Source organism: Cnephaeus nilssonii (genome assembly GCF_951640355.1).
Source record: "Cnephaeus nilssonii genome assembly, chromosome: 7".
NCBI classification, from domain to species: Eukaryota; Metazoa; Chordata; class Mammalia; order Chiroptera; family Vespertilionidae; genus Cnephaeus; species Cnephaeus nilssonii.
Genome location: NC_137078.1, coordinates 40,447,195 through 40,470,754, shown reverse-complemented (window position 1 = coordinate 40,470,754; position 23,560 = coordinate 40,447,195). Strand labels below are relative to the sequence as shown.

General features: G+C 35.8%; 1 protein-coding gene across 2 annotated transcripts in view; it reads right to left on the bottom strand.

Annotated features, from left to right (window-relative positions):
* The window catches only part of COL24A1 (collagen type XXIV alpha 1 chain), a 323,524-nt gene that overhangs the window by 108,453 nt on the left and 191,511 nt on the right, over window positions 1-23,560 (bottom strand). For both annotated transcript variants that reach the window (XM_079777790.1, XM_079777791.1), the window contains exons 29-33: window positions 17,779-17,832; window positions 17,456-17,500; window positions 17,293-17,337; window positions 8,393-8,446; window positions 1,590-1,643 (exon numbers count right to left, since the gene is read on the bottom strand). In XM_079777790.1, the coding sequence (XP_079633916.1) occupies window positions 1,590-1,643; window positions 8,393-8,446; window positions 17,293-17,337; window positions 17,456-17,500; window positions 17,779-17,832 (252 nt within the window). The remainder of the gene's footprint in view (window positions 1-1,589; window positions 1,644-8,392; window positions 8,447-17,292; window positions 17,338-17,455; window positions 17,501-17,778; window positions 17,833-23,560) is intronic.

The following is a 23,560-nucleotide window of genomic DNA, read 5'->3' as shown; positions in this document are numbered from 1 at the left end:
ATCCCTTTTCTTGGAATTCCCTTATTCTTATTCCTTCTTTTCATAGGGCTAACACTTACTCATTCCTTAAAACTCATCCCATACCTCCTCTCTCTCTCTCTCTCTCTCTCTCTCTCTCTCTCTCTCTCTCTCTCTCACACACACACACACACACACACACACACACACACACACACACGTGCGCGCGCCTTCTGTTTTCCTTACCCAGGTGAGGTTAAGTGCGCTTAAATTGCCCTGTGAATATCTCCATCATTGGGTTTAATGCATTGTAACATAATGGTCTTTTGTATGATTATGTTTTAGAATAGATTATAAACTTCTAAAGAGGACCATATCTCAGCCATCCTTTTATCCCTCGTAATACAAAGTGCAAAGCAAAAAATCATGGCATAATCATGGAATTAAAAATAGGGGAGGAGAACTGAACACATAAAGGAGGAGAAAAGTTTTATTAGGATGTGGTTGCAAAGGTCTGCAGAGGTTAAATAATATAGAATATTATTTATCATGTTAAGAAATTGACATTTTATTAAGCTATGAGAACCGTTAAAACATTTTAAGGAGAGAGATGATATGACAAAGATAAGCAGGCAACAAGCTAAGAAATGATGGGAGTTGGGTGAGACATGGGATAAAAACAGAGGACCAGAGTACTGGCAATAGTGATGAAAAGGAAAGGTTAGAGTTGAGACATAGCAGAGGGGAGGGCGGGGACTTATTCAAAGGAGAAAGATGGATAATTGGAGAGGAAGAAGTAGGAAGAGAAGTCTAGGATGACTCAGTTTAAGACTAATGGGCCAAAGGGTTATCTTTCAGTGAGATGGGTATAACAGAAGTTAGAATAGTGGGGAAGTAATGGTTTTGGTTTAGATATTTTCATTTGAGATGGATGTGGGATATCTAGGTACATATGTAAAAGACAACAGAAAATAAATAAGTGGAGCTGAAGACAGAGGCATACAGTAGAGCTATCCAGCTGAGAGCTGGGGCAATGGGGAGATAAGGACACAGATGTAATACTTTATTCAATAAAAAAAAGAAAACAAAACAATAAAGTCACTGTGATAATATGACTGCTAAGCTGAGGAAGAAGGACAGCTTCACATAAAAACCAAGGAAGGCTCATCAGAAGGTGAAGAGCAGAACCAGGAGACAGCAGCTTCAAAGCAGCCAAGGAAGGAGAGAATTTATGTACAACTTATTTAGTGCTAAAGTGAATGAACAGCAGAGATAGTACTTAGATTGTATAATCATAACAACTGGGGTTTATTATTCCAAAGTTTATGCTGAACAGGGGTCAATTTTCAATATTCTTCTATAAGGAAGATGTAACATAGAAAGTTATCAAGTTAACTTTCAATAGGTTAAGGGGAAGTTTTATTCTGTCATTTAAATTAGCTGGTAAGAGGAAAATTTTATGTATATAAAATTTTTAATGGAATTTTAGGTTTTACTTTCTGAATATGAAATGAAACACTATAGAATTATTCTCCATAATATATATTTAATATATCAATTATACCTTTGAGGAGTCTTACAGAAAGTATTAAGTGCTAATGAACTAACAAGAAAGAGCCACAAAATATTACCTCAGCACCCATTTCTCCAGGAGGTCCAGCATCACCTTGCAGTCCTCGTGGTCCCTGTATTAAAATAAAATTTAAAATCTGAGAATCAAATATTATTCTATATTTTAATTAACATATGCATCTAAATATGGAATTTATAAGATATCACATGTAATATATCACAATACATTTATGAATGTTTCACCTTACTTTCTGTATAAACTAAAAGTATATCTCTTTTGATACATATGTGTTTCTTTTGTGAATAATAGTAAGATATGCTTGGATTCAAAAGAAAAGATAATACCATTTATTCTTTCATTCCCTAATTTACTCATTCATCAATAAATACTCATCAAATGCCTAATAATTATGAAATATTGTGCTAAGGGGTTTCAAAAGTTATCTTATTTAATGGCCATGATGATTATAGATTTACTTAACATTCTGGGGAAATATGTGACAAAAATAGCATTTTTGAAGAAGCAAATATTTGGTCTCCAATGATATAAAAATAGGCTGTCGTACTTTATCACAGTAGAGTCCAGCTGAGTAATTCCTGTTTCCTATGAATGGATGTAACAATGTTCACATGGGATAATCACTAAGGTGCAGCAAAATGCATGATGGGACTGTTATGGAAATCTTGGTCACTGTGATACTGAATAGTTTAATTTTAAGTAAACAACTATTGAGTAATTACCTTATTGCCTAAACATTAAATTGGTCAATTTAAGGGATCTTCTTAGGTTGTGGAAGCCATTTAACTGGCTAGAATTATTTTAGATAAATTCATACTTATTTAGCAGCTACAATATAATGGTATTTCTCCAGTCACGCAAAAGAGCTACTTGCACTTTTTGATCTTTCTGGAAAGACAGTAATTTTGATCTTTCTGGAAAGTCAAAAATGTTTTTTAGATTCAGAAAATAACAAGAGATTTAAAGTTTTCTATAAGGTTATACTCCATCACAATTTTGTGAACACATGACTTTTTAAAAATGTAATAATGGGGAGCAAAACAGGTATGATTGGTTATCTTAAACTATTTTTCTAAATTGTTACAATAATGTTTATTTAAAAGTATTTGAAAAGTGTGGAAAGTATAAAAAACAGATTAAGTCAAATATCATAAATATTCTTTCATAATGTCTTCTAATTCTTTTGTGGGACCATACTTATAAATAATTCTGCAACCTTCTGCTATATACTTAATATTCTATTCTAAATATAAATACTGTATTACATTATTGTAAACTAGAGGCCCAATACACAAAATTCATGCAAGGGGGCTCAGCCCTCACAGCCCTGACTTCGTCCAGAAGGTCATCTGGAAGGATGTCTGGAAGGTTGTTCGGCTGTCTGGTCTAATAAGCACATTATGCTTTTATTATTATAGATTATTTCATAACAAATTTATTCAAAGGCTACATAATATTCCATTTAATATTTCACAGTACCATAAATTAATCATTTTCTTAATACTAGACATGTATACTGTTTTTAATTCCTCTTTTTGTAAAATGTTGCTTTAGTGGGTTTATTATATGCATGTTGGACCAGTGATAAGTGAAAGTTAAGATCTGTAACATCATGTGATATTGTCAAATGACTGAGATAAACTTTCGAATGACAGGATTATAAATAAGGTTGGTATATTGGTGTCACTTATATTGTACTCTATGTATAACTATTGGAGGTATTAAGAGGTCAGTGATATTTTTCAATTATGGCTTATTAAATATCATGAGTAATATTTTAAAATTTATAGATTATTCTCAGAATGTATTCCTGTCCTATTATAAACACACTGAGAGAAACATCTTTGTGCATAAGTCTTTATGTATAGTCTACACTTTTCCCCTTAGAACACAGTCTGAAAGGTAGTATTATTTGGTCAAAAGTCAAGTCAATTTCTAAAAAGGTTGCAATAATTAACATTAAAAAAGCAACATAGAAAAATTACAACCTATTTCTTTGAATGCATACCAACACAGAATATTTTTAAAATTCTTTGTTAATTTGATGGACAACCTGGTACTTTAAAAGTGTGTATATTTAACTAGTTTGGTGTAATATTATTTTTTCCATTTGTCAGCTATCCATGATATTCTATGTGTTGCTTGACCATGCCCTTTGACCACATATTTTGGGAGTCACTTAAAAATATTTGTATATTAGGGACATTATGTATTAAGGACATTAACTTTTATCTGTCCTATTTTACTGCTAATTTCCATGCAATTTGTAGTTTGTCATTTTATTTTAAAAATATATTGTTAAGGATAACCTCCCACCTACTCTCAAACATTATCACTATAGAACACTTGGAAATACACAAAATTAAAAATTACCCACAATAACCACTGGAACCACTTAATATTTTGATGTATCTCCTTAAATCTTTGAACTTTTTAAAAAAATTAGGATGAGAAAAGTTTTAAATTTGTATATAATTAAATAAAGCTGTCAGCCTTTTATTACTTTTTAAATCATATTTAAATTTAAACATTTACCCTATTTAAAAATTCTTTCACCTACTATTATTACTTATGATTTAAAAATATTTATTTATTTAAGCCATTGTTTTTATGTACAGTTTGAGGTGAGAATCAAGATGATGTTTTATTGAGTTGTAAACTTGGAACCTGTATGGTTTTGCGAACCAATGTCATCCCAATAAATTCAATTAAAAAAAACACACCTCTTAATCAAGTAACGACACTTCCTATTTTTCACTTTATGTTGTAGTGAATGTAACTGCTTAAGGCTTCCTTGAATATATCAAGTTGTTCTATGCTCTCATGTTTTTCCTCATGCTATTCCATTCACCCTAGAGTATTTTTTTCTGTCATATTCTCTTGGCTACCTCTAATTTATCCAAGATTCAAACCAAGTACCATTTCCTTAACCAAGTCTTCTGGGAAATGCATGTTGGGCTAAGTGCATTTCCTTTGTGCTATTTTAGGACTGTACACTAACCTCTATTTTAGTATTTATCCTATTATGTGGAAATGATTTGTTAATATGTTACCTATATTTCTAATAACTGTGAATTCTTCATGTGTTAATAAGCCCCTCAGCATTCAGCACAGCACTTCTTCACTACTGATTTGCAACATTGTCCTCATTAAATATTAAAATCTTTTATATATTTTTCTGTTCCACATATCTGTATGTCTATATTTGGATGAGTGTCACAGAATTTAATTGTTCTAACTTTATTATCCCTTTTAAATTCTAGTAACATTATCTTTTATGCCAGGTTAAAAATATTAAGCTATTTTTCCTGCTCATACATATTTATCATTGGAATAATTAAACCAAGCCCCTATACCCAATTTATAATAGGAAATAGGATTAGGTTAAATATAATACATTAATTTTAAAAGTATCCTTTATTTATTTATTTATTTATTTATTTATTTATTTATTTATTTAAATATGTTTTTATTGCTTTGAGAGGGAGAGGAAGGAAGAAGGAGAGAGAAAGAAACATCAATGTGAGAGAGAAACAGCAATTGACTGTCTACTGGGAATTAAGACCAAAACCAGGCATGTGCCCTGACCAGGAATTGAACCAGTGACCTTTTGGTGGATGGAAGGAACCTCAACCAACTGAGCCACAAAAGCCATAGCTTTATTTATTTATTTTCAAAAAAATCATTATTTATTTTTCAGTCTTCTATTTAGATAATAATTTTTTTTCTACTTAACTTAGTTTCTAGGTTACTTAGCAAATTTTTGAAATTTTCATCATATTTTTCTTCTTATTGAAGGTAATTTTATACAGTTGTGTACTGTATAAATCTAGGAGTACTATATGCATCATTTTTGCATTGATTGGGCTTTTTTTTTTTTTAATGTGATTAAAATCTAGATTAGAGATCAGCAAACCTTTTCCTAAAGGGCCAGATAATAAGTTATTTTAAGCTTGTGGATCCTGTGGCTGCTGTCACATATGTCAACTTTGCTGTTGTAGCAAGAAAAGAGCCATATTTATACTGTACTAGAGGCCCTGTGCACGAAATTTGTGCACGGGGGGGTGGTGGTATCCCTCAGCCCAGCCAGCACCCTCTCCAATCTGGGACCCCTTGAGGGATCGGACCTAAATGGGCAGTCGACCATCCCTCTCACAATCCAGGACTGCTGGCTCCCAACTGCTCGCCTGCCTGCCTTCCTGATTGCCCCTAACTGCTTCTGCCTGCCAGCCTGATCACCCCCTAATCACTCCCCTGCCAGTCTGATTGATGCCTAACTGCTCCCTTACCAGCCTGATTGCCCCTAACTGCCCTCCCCTGCAGGCCTGGTCCCCCCCAACGGCTCTCCCCTGTAGGCCTGGGTCCCCCCCAACTGCACTTCCCTGCAGTCCTGGTTGCCCCCAACTTCCCTCCTCTGCCTTCCTGGTCATCCCTAACTGCCCTCCCCTGCAGGCCTGGTCCCTCCCAACTGCCCTCCCCTGCAGGCCTGATCGCCCACAACTGCCCTCCCTTGCAGACCTGGTCCCTCCCAACTACCCTCCCCTGCTGGCCATCTTGTGGTGGCCATCTTGTGTCCACATGGGGGCAGCCATCTTTGCCCACATGGGGGTAGCCATCTTGTGTATTGGAGTGACAGTCAATTTGCATATTACTCTTTTATTAGATAGGATATGAATGGTTATAGATGTGTTTCAACACAACTTTATTTACAAAAGGAAGTGACTGATCTGAGGGCTATCATTGCATATAGAGTCACAGTTTTGCCTATATATTTCTAAAGGAATCTAAGATTGTCAGGAAGATTTTAAGATAGGTTCTGATTAGAGCTGAACTGGGTACGTGTTTGATTTTCCTCTCACCTCTTTCAGTCTGCTCTTTAGTTCATTCCTCTTCTATGAACATTTATTAAATGTTGACTATTTTTTAAAGCTCAGATCTTTTTCTTCTCTCACTACAATATTCTCTCCCTAGGTCAATGACTCCAGTATTTTTAACTTCAGTAAATTCCTCTGCTCTGAGTTCCATATCTAATTTTCAACTTCAGATTTGTCAAAGACATCTCAAATCTAACATAGCTAAACTGCACTTATATCCTGCCATTATCAAACCTAGCTTTCTGTTGTTATTTCCAGTTATAGTAAATGATATAATTATCTCATTAATTCTTCAAGCCAGAAATTTAGGAATTGTACTTCACATACAGGGTATCTATCTCCTGTTGATTTTATCTCCTTTTGAATTTTTTATACCTATGCACTTCTTTTCTCTACTAATCTAAAGGGTTCTACCATCTCTTACCTTGCAACAGAAAGCCACTCTTTTCCATTCTTGTTCCCTTACAGTTTGATCTCTACCTTGTGGTTTGAGTTATTTTAACAAAGCAATAATTGGGTCATAAAACTAGCCCCATCCTTTCAATGGCATCCCTTTGTTCGTAGGATAAAAGTACAAACCCTTGTGAATATGGCTCATAAAGCTGCATGTATTTTGTCCCCTGCCTCCCTTTCTATCCTCATCATGCACTTACTTTCTATCTGACTCTGTGCCACAGCCATGTTGGCCTTTTTCAGATCTTTAAGTAAATGTGTAGTGCTTCTTCCCAGGTGCATGACTTCCCAGGTGCATGACGTTTTCCCGTGTTTGCCTAAGTAACTACTATTCCTCCGGGAGATCACAGCTCAGTACTCCTCCTCGTGGAAGCTTTTCCTACCCCCAGTTAGGATAGTGTCTCTTAGAACTGAATTCCTATACTTTAGAGCATTCATCTCATTTTAAAATTATCCATTTATCTCTGTTATTAATTAATGTGTAATTCTATCATTAGACTGAAAACTCCACGGTTACCACTATACTCCAAGTGCAGGTTCTTAATAAATATTTGTTGATTGAATGAATGAATGATCAACTATCCAAATCCCAATACTTGTATTGCAATGAATTAACCAGTTTTGAATCTTGTTTAAGAAAAAGAGACAACTCTAATAGGTGTTGGCTATAGAAAAGTTGTAGTCTTCTATTTTATTATTCTCAAAATATAAACATGTTTTAATATCTCTTCTGCGTCATTCATTTTACCAATTTACTTCTGTTGTTTTCTGTACTATATCTTGGCCAGGCAGCTCAAATATATGAAACAAAACCTATTTTATCCATTATAAATTGATTTATATTTTATTTACCAGCCTCACTAACCCTATGACCTGGATGTCAATTTTTAGTTACTGTTAAGACATTTAATCATTTATGACTATAATAACAAATCTTTTCTTGTATAAGGTCAAATACATTGTCTCTGCTGTTGTCATAGCTCTATTAACACATTTATTTTTATTTAAATGTGTTCTTTATTAAGACTAAATTCTCATTCCACTTCACTCCATCTAATAATACTGGCTGAATGACTATATCACTGGGATATGAACTTTGGTCAATTCAAGTTTAACAAACATGCATTAAGTAGATATAATATACCAGACATTATACCAGGAAAGAAGATTGATAAGAATAACTTTTTGACTTTTAGAATTTTCCACTTGCTACTAGCTAAAAATGATGCAAAGGCCACCTATAAACCATTGTGTCAACTGACTCATAAGACCAGCCCAGTAGTTTGTAAGACTATATTGTATTGTAAGTCTTAGAAGCTTGTTACAACATATTACATCTGATACCATCCCAGAAGAATGACTTCATAGGCAATAAAAAATAAACTGTGAGAAACTAGGTGTGACAAGGTCTTTCTTTTTCACAATTCATTTTCCAGGGAAACTCAATAATTAAATTACATTTTTCTAATTATGATGCAAGGTTTTGTATTATTGAAAAGTATACAGATAAACTTACTGGTTCGCCTGCAAGTCCCCTGTCTCCAGTACTCCCAGGAGGTCCTTGTGAACCCTGAACAAACAAAGGCAAACTTGAAGAAAAAGTGATGCTTGAAAATGTTTTAGACAGTTCCCTTACCTCAGCTTTCTTTTACAATTGTCCCACCTAACTTTTCTGTCTACTTCTATTCTTTTTTTCCCCTTTTGTGGTAAAATATACATAACATAAAATTCACCATTTTAACAATTTTTAAATGTACAGTTCTGTGGCTTTAAGTACATTCACACTGCTGTGCTACCATTACCACCATCTACCCTTAAACCATTTTATCTTTCCAAACTGAAACTCTATACTCATTAAATAATTGCCTATCTCCCCGCTCCACTCCTATGGCAACCACCATTCTACTTTCAGTCTCTGAATTTGACTACCTTATATAAGAACGAATATAATATTTGTTCTTTTGTGTCTGCCTTATTTCATGTAGCACAATGTCTTCAAGGCTTATCCGTGTTGTAACATGTGTTAAGACTTCCTTCCTTTTCAAGGTTGAATAACATTCCATAATATGTATATACTACATTTTGTATGTTCATTTATGTGTCAGTGAACATTTGGGATTTCTACCTTTTGGCTACTGTGAATAATGCTCCTATAAACACTGTTGTACAAATATCACTTTGAGTCCCTACTTTCAATACTTTTAGATATATACCTAGAAGTGAAATTGATAGATTAAATGGTAAGTCTATCTTCAAATGTTTGAAGAATCACCAAATAGTTTTCTACTATAGCCCCACCATTTAACATCCCCATCAGCAATGCACAAGGATTCCAATTTCTCCACATTCTTGCCAACATTGGTTAATTTCTATGTGCATGTGTGTGTGTTTCTTTTCTATTTATTTTTAAATAATAGTCATCCTAATGGGTAGGAAGTGGTATCTCATTGTGGTTTTGATTTGCATTTCTCTAATGACTAGTAATATTGAGCATCTATTCATGTGCTTATTGGCCATTTGTATATCTTCTTTGGAATAATGTCTATTCAAGTTCTTTGCCATTTTTTGTTGTGGTCAAGCTTTAGGAGTTCTTTATATCTATGTGTATTTTTGTATTTAATTCCCTTCCTATACAGTGACAAATAATTATGCATAATTAATTTAAATCTGGATTTTTAATAACTTTAATATTGACAAAAGTACTTTTGTACAAAAATAATATCCTTGTAATGTGCTAAAAAGTATGATTTATGCCCTTAAAACCTGGTAAAGCACAAGGATTTCAGGCCCTAGATAACCAAATTGGAGCCCTCTAATGTCTTCTGCCCCCCACTTTTTATACTATGCCATCTATGCTACCATAAAATTGTCTCTTATATGTGGGGGTATATTCTAAAATGGTACATAAAACTCTAAATGAAATTCCAGGCCCTCTTTGATTCTCCTATTCAAAGATTTACTGAGCATGCACTGTGTACCAAACATTGATGACTACTAATCTATAATAATAAAAGCATAATATGCTAATTAGGTCAAGCAGCCAAACAACCTTCCGGACGTCATTTCGGATGTCTGTCTGGATGACCTTCTGGACAAAGCCATGGTGGTGGAGGCCAAGGCAGAGGCAGTCGCAGAGGCGGTCGCAGCAGCGGATGGGGGCTGAGGCAGAGGTGGTTAGGGGCAATCAGGCTGGCAGGCAGAGGGGTTAGGGGCAATCAGGCAGGCAGAGTGATTAGGGGTCATCAGGCAGGCAGGCGAGCAGTTAGGGGCAATCAGGCAGGCAGGCAGAGGTGGTTAGGGACAATCAGGCAGGCAGGCAGGTGGGTGGTTAGGAGCCAGTGGTCACAGATGGCAAGAGGGATCCCGGATTGCGAGAGGGTTCAGGCCAGGCTGAAGGACTTCCCCCCCACCCCTTCATGTGAGAATTTCATGCACCAGGCCTCTATTGATATATAAAATACTGCCCTTGTCTATTTGAAATCTGCCTCCTCTATATTATTGGCCTTGGGAAGGCTGGCAACTGTACAGTGGATCACAATTACTATTTATCTTAAAACTAAAAGCTAAGAGAAAATACAATATTAGATTAGAAGTACAGATATTCAAAATTCCTAGCCACATGCAATCTTCTTAAGTTACAATCATTAATGCTATGTATAGTTATGCATGGTTCTCCTGTTGGAGAAAGAAAGATATGTAAAATCATGGACTTCCATCTGACTAAGATCCTGTTTCAGTAATGAAAGTCACATGCTATCCATTACTCCAGGCTCCTAAATTAAGTGACAGAATCAACATAAGGGATCCTAACTGAAACACACAATGAAAATTTAGAACTTAAATAATGTCTGCTTAGTTTGCTTTGTAAAGTGTGTTTGCACCCAATATCAGCTTCACATATACTTTTAATGCTGTTAATGGTGCATAAAAGCTGTTTGGCAAAGCTATGAAATGACTTAAGTGGACTCTATTTTTATTGGAGATGAAGAAGAAAAGCAAAAGCTGGCACAAAATAAAAATTCCCTTTAAAGCTTTACAGATGCTACTGAAAAGACATTATTTGTAGTAGACCTCCTTGCTCCATGACTTGAACTCAGCAATTATGAATATGATGACCAGGACAATAATGACTGTTAGGGTTGCAATTTATTGAGAACCTATGCCAAACAAATAATAAACATCATTTGTTATAATAATAAAAAGTATCTAATTTTAAAGATAGGAAAACTGAGGTCCTGTAATTTGTGCAAAGTGGAAACAGCTGGTAAGTGGCAGAACCAATATTTGCCCTCCAATACGTGTGATCCATGACATGGTCTTCCTCAATACCAAACTGCTTTCTACTGATTTCAATGAGGAATCATTCAATGCCTTTTCCCTCTTCAACAAATATGTAGCGCATCCTCAAAGACTTTTTATGAGAATAAGCAAGGGAACATATAAATGTTATTTCCATGGCTACACCTTGACTGTAGAATCATTAAAACTGTGTGCATTCTGCTTCATTATCTGAAGAATGGCGAAAGAATAGAGTTAATACTACATACTTTTTGTATTATAAGAATTATGAAATAAGTGTTTCTCAAGTATTTTGAGTTACTCCAGAGAAAATTCTATTTAAAGACCTGGTAAGAGTTCCCACTTCTAATATTGGCCAAATAGCTCCTATAAACCAACCTATATGGAGAAAACTATAAACCTAGGAAAAAAATAATTTTTCAAAAAGATCTGAAGGCCTTCAGGAAAGACCAAAAATAGGCAAGAACTAGAGTGGAGAGGTCTACACATAGAAGAAGAGAATGTCACTAAGTGAGTTTCTGATTTTTTAATGGCTTTTAGCCAGAGAGTAAGCCATATAGGATGGTTTTTAAAAAGCAGGATAGAGACCTGTAGTCTCACTGGCATAGAGAATCAGAGGGCAGAATTTGTAGTGACGACAGCTCCTAGAAAATGATGGAAGACAGAGGAAGCCTCAAAACCTGAGTATAAACTGCTTAAGTCTCTTGCTGATATTTGAACTATATAATGGTGAAGCAGACTCCAAGCAGCCAATCCAAGACTAAAAAAAAGAAACTAAACAGAGATTTTCACCTACCACAGAGCCTATAATCCAGCCAAATTAACTGCCAGCCAAATTTAAAAAAGAAATACCTTTCAAAGGAATATAATAGAATTTGGAGTCTCTATAATGCATTATTCAAAATGTCCAGGATATAATTTCAAATTACTGGACAGAAAAATTTCCCTTATTCATAATAAATAGCAATCAATGGAAACAAAACTCAAAATCACTCAGATATTAGCTTTTCACACAAGAATTTTAAAGTAGCTATCATAAATAATGTAAATACACACACACACACACACACACACACACACACGCACTGTATATATGCTCATGAAGAATAAACAAATAGGAAATCTCAAAAAAGAAATTACAGAACTGAAAATTAAATATCTGACATAAAACTTAAAACTATAATATCATAAATAAAATTTCACTCAATGGGCTTAACAAGTGAGTAAAGAATGATTGGGCTTATCCAATTAAAAAAAGAAAATGGAGAAAAGAAAGGTTGGCATATGAATGTATAGAACCTCAGGGACCTAAGGGACGTCATCAAATGTTTAACATGTATATTGAATTGGAATTTAAGAAGGAAAGAAGAGAGAAGAGAGGGTAGAAAAAATACCTGAAAAAAACAAAGTTGAAAAATTTCCAATTTACTGAAAACACCAATTTATCCATATAAGAAGCTCAGCAAACCTCATGCTCACTATATGCAAAACAAACAAACAAAACCCACAAAAAAAACACAACCATCTAGGCGCATCATACTCAAATTGCTAAAAATAAAATAAATAAAGAGAAAATCTTGAAAGCAGCCAGAAAAAAATGTTAACATTATTTGTAGGGGAATAATGATAAAAATGTGTGGACTTCTCAGTAGAAATAATGGAGGTCAAAAGAAAAATGACATCAATTTTTTCTGTGCTAAATAAAATCAAATAAAAGAAAACTATCAACCCAGAATTTTATATCATGTGAAAATATCCTTCAAGAATGAAGGTGAAATAAAGACATTCTCATAAACAAAACTAAGAGAATTAATCAGTAGCAGAACTTGACTATAAGAATCTAAAGGAAGTTCTATAGCAGTGGTTCTCAACCTTTTTAATGCCGTGACCCTTTAATACAGCAGTTCCTCATGTTGTGGTGACCCCCAACCATAAAATTATTTTCGTTGCTACTTCATAACTGTAATTTTGCTACTGTTTGCAACCTGGGCCCACAGGTTGAGAACCGCTAGCAGGGTCACCTAAGACCATCGGAAAACACAGATATTTACATTACGATTCATTAACAGTAGCAAAATTACAGTTATGAAGTAGCAACGAAAATAATATTATGGTTGGGGGTCACCACAACATGAGGAACTGTATTAAAGGGTCACGGCATTAAAAAGGTTGAGAACCACTGTTCTATAGGCTACAGAGAAATGACAACATTTAGAAATGCAGACCTACAGAAAGGAATGAAGAACACCAAAAATAATAAATGAATGGATAAATAAAATAACACTACTTTCTCCTAATATCTCTAAAACACACATTTTACTTATTTATATTAAAGCAAAATTTTAACTTTACAATATGGGGTTTAACTGCAATATGGGAAATATGTATAATTATAGCACAAAATACTGGATGTTAGCAAATGAGCTATATGTTTTCAGTTCCTTACAATTACGCTAAGTATTATATGTGGTCCCCAACTTAACAATAGATCAACTTACAACTTTTGACTTTACAATGGTGTCAAGGTGATATGCATTCAGTACTTTGAATTTTTAACTTTTTGAAATATCTATCATACTAGCAATATGCAGTATGATAGATATCCTCTCATAATGCTGGGCAGCATTTTGTCAGCTCCCAGTCAGCTATGCAATCATGAGGGTAAGCAATGCTCTATAGTGTATTCACCGTGTTAGATGATTTTGCCCAACTGTAGGCTAATCTAAGTGCTCCAAACATGGTTAAGGTACACTAGGATAAGCTATCATGTTTGGTAGGTTAGGTGTATTTTCAGTTTACAATATAACCCATAACCCCATTGTAAGTCGAGGAGCAATTGTATTATATTAATTCTAAGTAGACTATGGAAAGTTAACATGTATAATGTAATCCTTAAACCAGGGGATGGCAAACTACAGTAAAATCTGGACCATCACATATTTTTTTCAAATGAAGTTTTATTGAATTAAAGCCATATTAATTCTTTTACATACTGTCTGTGGCTGCTTTCACACTATGATGATAGAGCTGAGAAGATGTGACAGAGAACATACAACCCCCAGTGCTTAAAATATTTATTTTCTGGCATTTCACAGAAAAGTTTGCTCACTTTTGACATAAAATAACCACTTAAAAATAATGAGAAGTATAGCTAAAAAGTCAATAGTTAAATTAACATGGAGTTCTCAAAATTATTCAAGACCAAATGAAGGTATTGAACAAAAATACCACACTACTACAAAGGAAAACAACTATAAAATGGTAGACCTTAATGCGACCATATCTATTATTACATTAAATGGACATGGGCCAAATGATAATTAAAAGGCAGAGATTATCCAAATGAATAAGAAAGCAAGACCCAAATATAAGACACTCACTTTAAATATCAAGACACAGATGGCTTGAAAGTAAATGAATGGAAAAGATATGCCCTGGAAACAGCAAGCATAAGAAGGTTGGAAAGACATCAAATAGATTTCAAAACAAACAGTATGACCAGAAATAAAAAGTATTACCAGTTATATAGAGGAACATTTTGTAGTGATAAATGGATCTGTTGACCAGGAAGACATTATAATCATAAATTTGAATACTTTAAAATATAGTTTCAAATATGTAAAGTAAAATTTGACAGAATTAAAGAGTGAAATAGAGAAAAACAAAATCATAGTTGATTTAACTTCCTATTCTCATTAACTGGAAAAAATATCTTGATAAAAATAATGTACAAATTGTTATAGTTTGTACAAGACTTAGAAAACTAAAAACAGTTACTCAGGTTTTATCACTTTAATAACACAATGGATAATAGCCTTTCCTCTTAATTTTCCCCTTGAGAGAGATCTATGTGTGGAAAGAATTTTGGCCCATAGACAAATATACTTTCTCCTGGTTATCTGGACTATCAGAGTACTAAATGTGTTACCAATTTTTATGTAATATCTAGTTTTAGAATTGTGACAAGTTAAACATTTTTTTTTTTATTTTACAGATGAGGAAAATATGATCCAGAGAGTGAACCAATTTAACCAAGACTATACATATAGCTAACAGGAACATGCACTACTAGAACAAAGGTGAATCTGACCTCCAATTTATTTTACATCTTTTTATTTTATAGCACTGGAGACACTGAGATTACTGTGCAGGATCAAAGAAATAAATCTTGGGGCTGTCTGGATTTCTTAGATGGATTTATACTAGCTTTCTTAAGATCTCAAAAGTCTATTTCAGTTTAATAAAGGAGACAATGTAGGTATAAAGCTAAGTAAACCTCAACAACTAATACAAACTCATGATTTAATATACAACCCATGTCATCCACTAAAGTAATTTACTCTTCTAGTTGTCTATGAAACTTGCTTGTCATAAGCTATGGTTACAAAGTGGCTCTAGTGAATTTATATATGACTAGAGAACTGGTGCATGAATTCGTGCACTGGTGGGGTCCCTCAGCCTGGCCTGCGCCCTCTCGCAATCTGGGACCCCTCAGGGGATGTCGGACTGCCGGTTTCAGAATGATCCCCACGGGGATCCGGCCAAAACTGGCAATCCAACACCTCCCGAGGGATGTAGCAATGCAGGAAGCGGCAGGCGGCCAGGGAGGAGCCCAAGCCGGGGCGCAGCTCCTGTTCATCCCAGCCCTGCTCATTCCAGCCCCACTGCGCCTGCCCCTGCCACAACTTGATAGCGCTGCTGCAGATGCTGGAGAGGCTGCGCTACCGCAGCTGCGCTCACCAGCCATGAGCCTGGCTTCTGGCTGAGCAGTGCTCCTGCTGTGGGAGCACACTGACCACCAGAACGCAGCTCCTGTGTTGAGCGTCTGCCCCCTGGTGGTCAGTGCACATTATAGCTATAGTGACCAGTTGACTGGTCGTTCTGTCATTCAGTCACTTAGGCTTTTATATATATTGATTGAAGAAATCAAATATCAAATTTTATATTTATCCAGAAATATCTGATAGGCTTGATGAACTTAGCGAGCTCCAAGTTTCTCCACTCATTACAACATACTAGCTTTGTATACAGCCTAGTAAAATGGAAAAAAATCTATACAAACACCATTTACATTAATATATAAAAAAACTCAGACGAGGAATATTAATATTCAAAGAATATTCTTTGGGGATTACATCAACCAATAATACAATGTCACACAAAAGTTCTTTCCCTGGATACAGTCATTTTTCTCTTTTAGATCTCATATTTTAGGTTTGTCCACTGTCAAATATAATGCTATTATGAAAACCAATAGGCAGGGGGCAGCAGAGTTCAATGAGGAGTAAGTAAATGTGACAGTGACAATTACTATGGGAGTTAAAACATTTTTCTCTTATCCTTCTTTGACTCTTCAGTTGCAGGCTATTAAAATATTATCTAATTCTATAACTTTAATTATATACACTTACGTGTATTACAAATCAAAACTTCATCATTAAAAATTATGATTCCAAATGAAAGTAATTAAAAATACCCAAATACATTTAAGCTGATATGCTCAAAATTATATATATGTAATATATATGTATGTCTGTGTAGATATGTGTATATGTATCTTTCTATTTTCTTTCTTTAAAAACAGGTTTGCCCCTCAGTTAATGATGATAATCACAGAACTTGTTGCTTCTCAGGGAAAAAATGTATATGTCTGAAAAGATATTTTATTATAGAAAATATCTACTGTTACATAACATTAAAAACTCTCAGAGCGGTGCCATAGGAAAGCCTAATGACACACCTATCTCCACACTGTGAAAGGGTCTAAAAAACAATCAAGTTGAAATAAAATGAAAGGCAAGAAGCCTCAAAGAAGTTTCTTGTTATGTCAGCTTTATTAATATTCCATTATATTTATGTAATATCACAGCCTTTTATTTTGAAATGGATTTTAGAGAAAAACTAACCACAACTAGGGTGAAAGTTATCAACCACCAGTTTATAGATCTGTATAAAAAAGGCTCAGAATAAATAAGCCACTTGCCCAAATTAAAACACTGATCTAATGACTGAAGAAAAGAACTTGTATTGTTAGTCCAACATACTGAATATTAAACAACAGTTGTGTCAGAGAGTAAAGTAGGCAAGTTTGTTCATTGCTTATTTTTAATTACTTACTGGTTTCCCTTGAACTCCTCTCTCTCCAGGGTTTCCAGTCTTACCCTGCATAAGAAAGAAAATGCTTGGGTCAAGTAGCTTCCTCCCCAAATATTAACCATACACCAAGGACAATGAAAGGTTTTAAGTGATTACCTTTCATGTGGAATGCTTTAGTACTTACAGTAAGACCATAAGGTCCTCTTTTCCCTTGATCTCCTTTTTCACCCTAAGAAAGTATCAATACCAACTGAGTTAATAAGATTGTAAATTACAGTGTTAAACATGCGAGCATACACTCACCCACAAAAATATCAGACATCATGCACACAGTTCAATATTAAATATTACATTTCTGTGTGTGATATAAAACTTTATGTATGTTTCTTATTTAGACTAAGAGAAAATGTAGAACCATACTTTTTTAAGGACATGCCTCAGTTTTTAGACAGAACATACGGGCTCAAAATAACAACTGTATGTGAAATGAGAAAGCTCAGTGATTACCTTGGCACCCTGTGTACCTTGTTCCCCAGAGAGACCATCTGTTCCTCTTGGTCCCTAGAGATGGGAAAAATGTCCTGTTGTTAATTTGAAATGTTCCATTTTTACTGTTATGCACCCTTACGAATGAAGACATTCTTCTTTGGTTGATGAACTCCTGCTTGTTTCTGTGCCACAGCCACATAAAAGAATACAACTGGGTATAAGTATAAACCCATTTGCATGAGAGAATCAAACTAGTGTTTTCAAGATTGAATATCAAATAGTAAATCAGGTGACCACAAAAATAACCGATTCAGTTGTTGAGGTAGCTAAAGTATGGGTTTGGTTTTTTGAGTATTTTGTTCACATTATTATTTACTCAGCAGTCATTCAGGATTTATTCTAAAACAAGTCTAAATTAATTTAAAGGCAGGGGAGGGTGGGCAGGAAGAGATCAACCAAAGAACTTGTATGCATAATCCATGGACACAGACAATGAAATGGGGAGGGTGTAGGCTGGGGGCAGGAGCAGGATGAAAAAGATCAATGGGAGGGAAAAGGGGATTTATGTAATATTTTCAACTAGTAGCCCGTTTGCACGAAGATTCGTGCAATAGACCTTCATTCACCAGGCTGCCTGCACCAGTTTTCTGCCGGCACCGGGGACCCAGGCCTTGGCTGTGGCCACCGCCTTCTGCCTTCTTTCAGGGTCGGGGCTTGGCCCCGGGCAGTGGCCTTGAGCTCGGCCACACCCAACATCCCTGCTAAGGATCGCAGGAGCCGACCCCCAGTGGTTTCCTGCGATCCATGCAGGCTCCGCCACACCCCAACGTCCCTGCAACAGTTTCCTGGTGGGCGTGGTTTGGTGGGCGTGGCTTGGTTGGTGGGCGTGGCTTGGGCGTAGCGAAGGTGCGGTCAATTTGCATATTTGTCTATTATAAGGTAAGATAATAAAGATTTTTTAAAAAGTAAACAGTTCTAAAAAATTAAATAAAAGTGTCTGGTTTGTTTGTCCAAATAGTCTCTAGGTTTTATATTTTTGGAACAGCACTTTTTCTACATATTAGAAAATGAGTGCTGATTGCACTGTACCTGCTGTGCACCTCCTTGACAATAGTCCCTGGAAATGGCAGGGGCACAGAAAGGGGGGAAATGCTGCTGGGAATATTCATGTAAATTTAGAACTTCTCAGCTAAGTTACTATCACACTATTCATTCAGTAATTAGTTGTGAAGAAGCATTAGGTGCAAAAGTTATTCTCTAATAAAATGACATTATGTCTCCCTGTCTAAATTATAACTGTTCTTGGATGATGTTGAAGTCATTTTCAAGGGAGTTAATCCAATTCTACAACCATTAACTGAATACCTACTGTGGACAAGGCTTTGCATGAAGTGTTATGGGGATATACAGTTATAAGAAATTTTCTCCATATGAAACACAGAGAATGATAAGGTAAATTATATAAATGACTATAGTATAGTAAGAGACAGGCATGTTCAGGGCAAAAAGGAGTCAAGGGGTGAGGAACTTTCACATGTTTATAAAGGGAATGAAGATATCATTTTTGACAGTGGGAGATACTTCTCTTGAAGGAACTCTAGATAGAGATAGGATAAGGAAAGAATACAGAGGCAGGAATAAAGATACCCCCAAATTTTTAAAAAAGTAGTTTGGTTAGGTGAGCTATTGATTACATGTAGTATTTTTTTTAATATTTCTATGTTAAGAAACAATTGTATGAAGACTGGGAATTAAAACATGAAGGATTGGAGTTTATATTTAAACCAATACATAATGAGGAGGTGCTGAAATTTCTATACAAAACATTGATACAAATAACCCAGTACAACATGATGGTTTGAAGGAGCCCCTAGGCTTCAGCACTTTCTCTTGTACCCCACTTGAGGGCAGCTTATTTAATTTAAAAGCTGTACCCTAAAATAGGACTTTCTTCCTGGGTGCTCTTAGGGTAACTGCATTCATTCTCTGATCCTCTTGGGCACATTCATGAGATTGGAGAAAAGACTCTCGCTCCATGAGGATCTATAGCTCCACAGGTCATACTAAAGTTATAGCCATAGCTCTAACCCTACAATTTCTATCTGTATTTAGATACTCCATGATCTGTCCCTCAATATTATTTATGCCCTATTTTCCCACAAAAGACTGCAAAGCTAAGTTACAGTCTTATTGTGTAAGACAATTAATGCCAAGTTGAAGAGTATGGACTTATTTTAACAGGTGATTTTCCAAGTGTGTTATTCCTTCAACCACATTTACTGAGTGCCTACTATATGTAAGGCACTGTTTTAGGCCCAGTGGATATAGTAGGGAGAAGAGTCAAATCCTTGAATTCATAGACAAGCAAATAAATATATAAAATTAAAGTATAAAATGATAATAGGTAGTCAATTGAAAGGAAGAATAACAAAGGTGGGCGATTAAGGGAGTAGCGAGAATCCAAGTGGGGAGCCCTGTTTAGATTGGCTGGTCTGAGAAGTCTCTCCAAAGTGATCTGTGGGTAGACACCTGAGGAGGTGAGATGGCAGGCTGTGCAAATAACTTAGGGAAGATCACTCAGGCAGAAGAAATAGCAATTGCAGAGGTCCTGAGGTGGGGCGTGCTTGGAATGTTTGACAGTTAAGTAACCAAATGTTTGACAGTTAAGTAACCAATGATGATTTTTTTAAAAAGACCAATGAGACAGAAGGAGACTAGACTTTGGGTGGGGAACACACGATAGAATGTACAGACCCATTATAAAGTTATACACATGAAATTTAAATAATGTCATTAACCAATGTTACCCCAGAAAATGTAGCTAAAGTAAATGAGTAAACAAACAAACAAACAATGATGACAGGAGGATTCTGGAATTTCCAGTGCAGAAGTTCCTGAGGACCTTGCTCTCATAATCACCACCTTCAACATTCAGCAGCCTGCACTGAATCTCTTTCTCTGGCACCTTCCATGTCTATTTTCCTTCCCTGCCTTTTAAGAAAACACTTTACAAAATCTTTTTGGGATAAGAAGAGAATGGTTGAGAGAGTATACAAAAGAATGAGTGGTTAAAATTCTAAAATGCCACAGAAAACAAGTAAAATCTAGACTGAAAATGTGTCCACTGGTATAATTAGGCTCTTAACTCCGCTGTAACCTGAAACTTTTGTCTTTCTTGGATGTTTTGTTAGCAAGTAATGGATAGAATAATGACAGCATTAATAATAATAAATAAAAAAGGAAAAGGAAATGTACCTTTGTTTGGCATGGAGAGAGGGAATGGGGAGAAGATAATGAGTTTGACTCTAGACAACCAATGTGGCAGCTATCTCCAAGGTTGGTGTTAGAGCGTTAGGAACCATTGTGTCTAGGTTTAAATGGTAGCAGTCTCAAGGATAAAGGTTCAAAAGGCCCTCCCCCTCTAACACTGAACTATAAATTTAGAATTTTTAAAGAAAGATTTTTTTGTTCTAAGGTGGTAAATAAGTCTCATTTCTTGAATAAGATCAGCTGAAGTGGATGCCTCAATATAGATACATATGTAGAAAAGGCTGCAGCTAGCGCAGGCGGGAAGTCTCATAATTAACCGCCAGTTTCTGCCTCAGCACACAGATCACCTACTGTCATTAGTGTGCTGACTGAAGTAGTACAGTCCCTACTTTTTAAGATGAAGGAACTAAAGCCTGCAGATATACTTACATGATGAATATATCATGTTGCCAGACTTACATGATGTGTAAGTACTCAAAGCCTTTGAATAATTGTGCTTTATGAAGTTTATAAGATTTTTCAAATGTCAAAAAGAAATCAAGGTTAATCCTGTTAGCAAGTGAATTCAAGCTGAAATAGAGGACCAGAAGTTTAGAAGAGGTTACAAAATGACTATGAAACATTCACAAGTAAAGAACTGATTGGTATTATAACTGAAAGGAACTCCCTCCAAAATTAAGTGGTACATGTAGTAATGATAACCACTCAATGTTTTACGTCAAAAAATACTTTTGCTTTAAAAAATACTTTCACATGAGGAGACTTGACTTGGGGTGGTGAACACACAATATAGAATTGTACACCTGAAACCCATATAATTTTATTAACCAATGTCACCCCAATAACATCAATAAAAAAACATACCATTTACAAATAAATAAATAAATTTTAAAAATACTTTCACATTTATTATTTTATTTAATAATCCAGAATTACACAGGGAACAAAAAAAAATTAGAAGTCTCTGTTCCTACAGTGAAGACAAAGATGAATGCAATTAATATAAAAAAATTTAAGTATAGCAATTAGCAATTAAATGAATTAAAGGCCATAAAGCCTAAGATTGCTAGTTAAAAGGCTAGGTAAGGCTGCAGAAATCTAGGAAAGTTTAGAACTTCCTAGCTTCAGTTAAGGATCAGTTAGCAAACTAAAAGCTAGCTTTATCAGCGTCTTTTTAAAAAAAATTTTTTTCAGCATCTGTAAATTTCACTTTGCTATTGGTTGTAGAAATTATCCCTCTGTGACTCTTGAGACAAAATAAGCTTAAAAAATTATACAAATCTAATCTAATAATAGACAAATATGCAAATTGACCGCACCTTCGCTATGCCTAAGCCACGCCCACCAGCCAAGCCACACCCACCAACCAATCAGGACGAATATGCAAATTATCCAAACAAAGATGGCAGCTAATTTGCATATCGCGACAGCATAGAAAGAAGCCAAGAGCTGCAGAAGGGAGCAAAGCTGCAGAGAAGCAAGCAAGCGGGGGGGGGGGGGGGGGAGGAGAAGGGAGGAGCGGAGGCGGGGCCGGGGGAGAAGGAAGTTGAGCAGGCGGGGCCGGGGGAGAAGGGGCGGGGCCGGGGGAGAAGGGAGGAGCGGAGGCGGGGCCGGGGGAGAAGGGAGGAGTGGAGGCGGGGCCAGGGGAGAAGGAAGGAGAGCGGGCTGGCGGAGAAGTTAGAAAAGCAGGGGGGCTGGTGGAGAAGGCGGGGTGGGGGAGAAGGGAGGAGCGGAGGCGGGGCCGGGGGAGAAGGGAAAAGCAGGTGGGCTGGCAAAGAAGGCAGGCCGGGGGAGAAGGGAGGAGCGGAGGCGGGGCCAGGGAAGAAGGAAGGAGAGCGGGCTGGCGGAGAAGTTAGAAAAGCAGGGGGGCTGGCGGAGAACGCGGGGCGGGGGACAAGGGAGGAGAGCAGGCAGGGTGGGGTAGAGTGCAGCAGGAAACCCTATTGCAGGATTTTTCCTGCAACGGGAACGCTAGTAGTATTATAATAGGAACCTAAATGGGTATAAAATTACTTTTCTAATACCTATAAAGTTCTTGGAGAATGTATCCCGGCTAAATAAATCTAATCTTTGTATCCTCTTTTAGAAAAGTTAAAGTTAGCTATCAGTGGCTTTTAAAGGCTGGAATAAAGTCTGATAGCCCAGCTACATAAACTAAGCATGTTTCATACTTGAATTGTAGGCAGTAATCGTAAGGAGTTAACCAAATTCTTGAATAATCAATATAATCCTAAATGTATTAGATGATAGAAAACAGAACCACCAATTTATATGAATGCTACAATTAAAATTTAAAAACCTATAATGAATCAAAACATTAATATAAACTGCACACTAGTTTATTTAGGAAGACTTTTATGAGAATTCCAAACCCATTTCCATCACCCTTGTAATCAATTTTAATAAGCTAAATATCTATGAATGAATTTAACAGCCTTCATTGACAGAACAAATATCTAACTTAGATTCAGTACTTTAAATGTGTGCCAAGTTTCCCATCTAAGAATCTCCAACGATAAAAATATTTTTA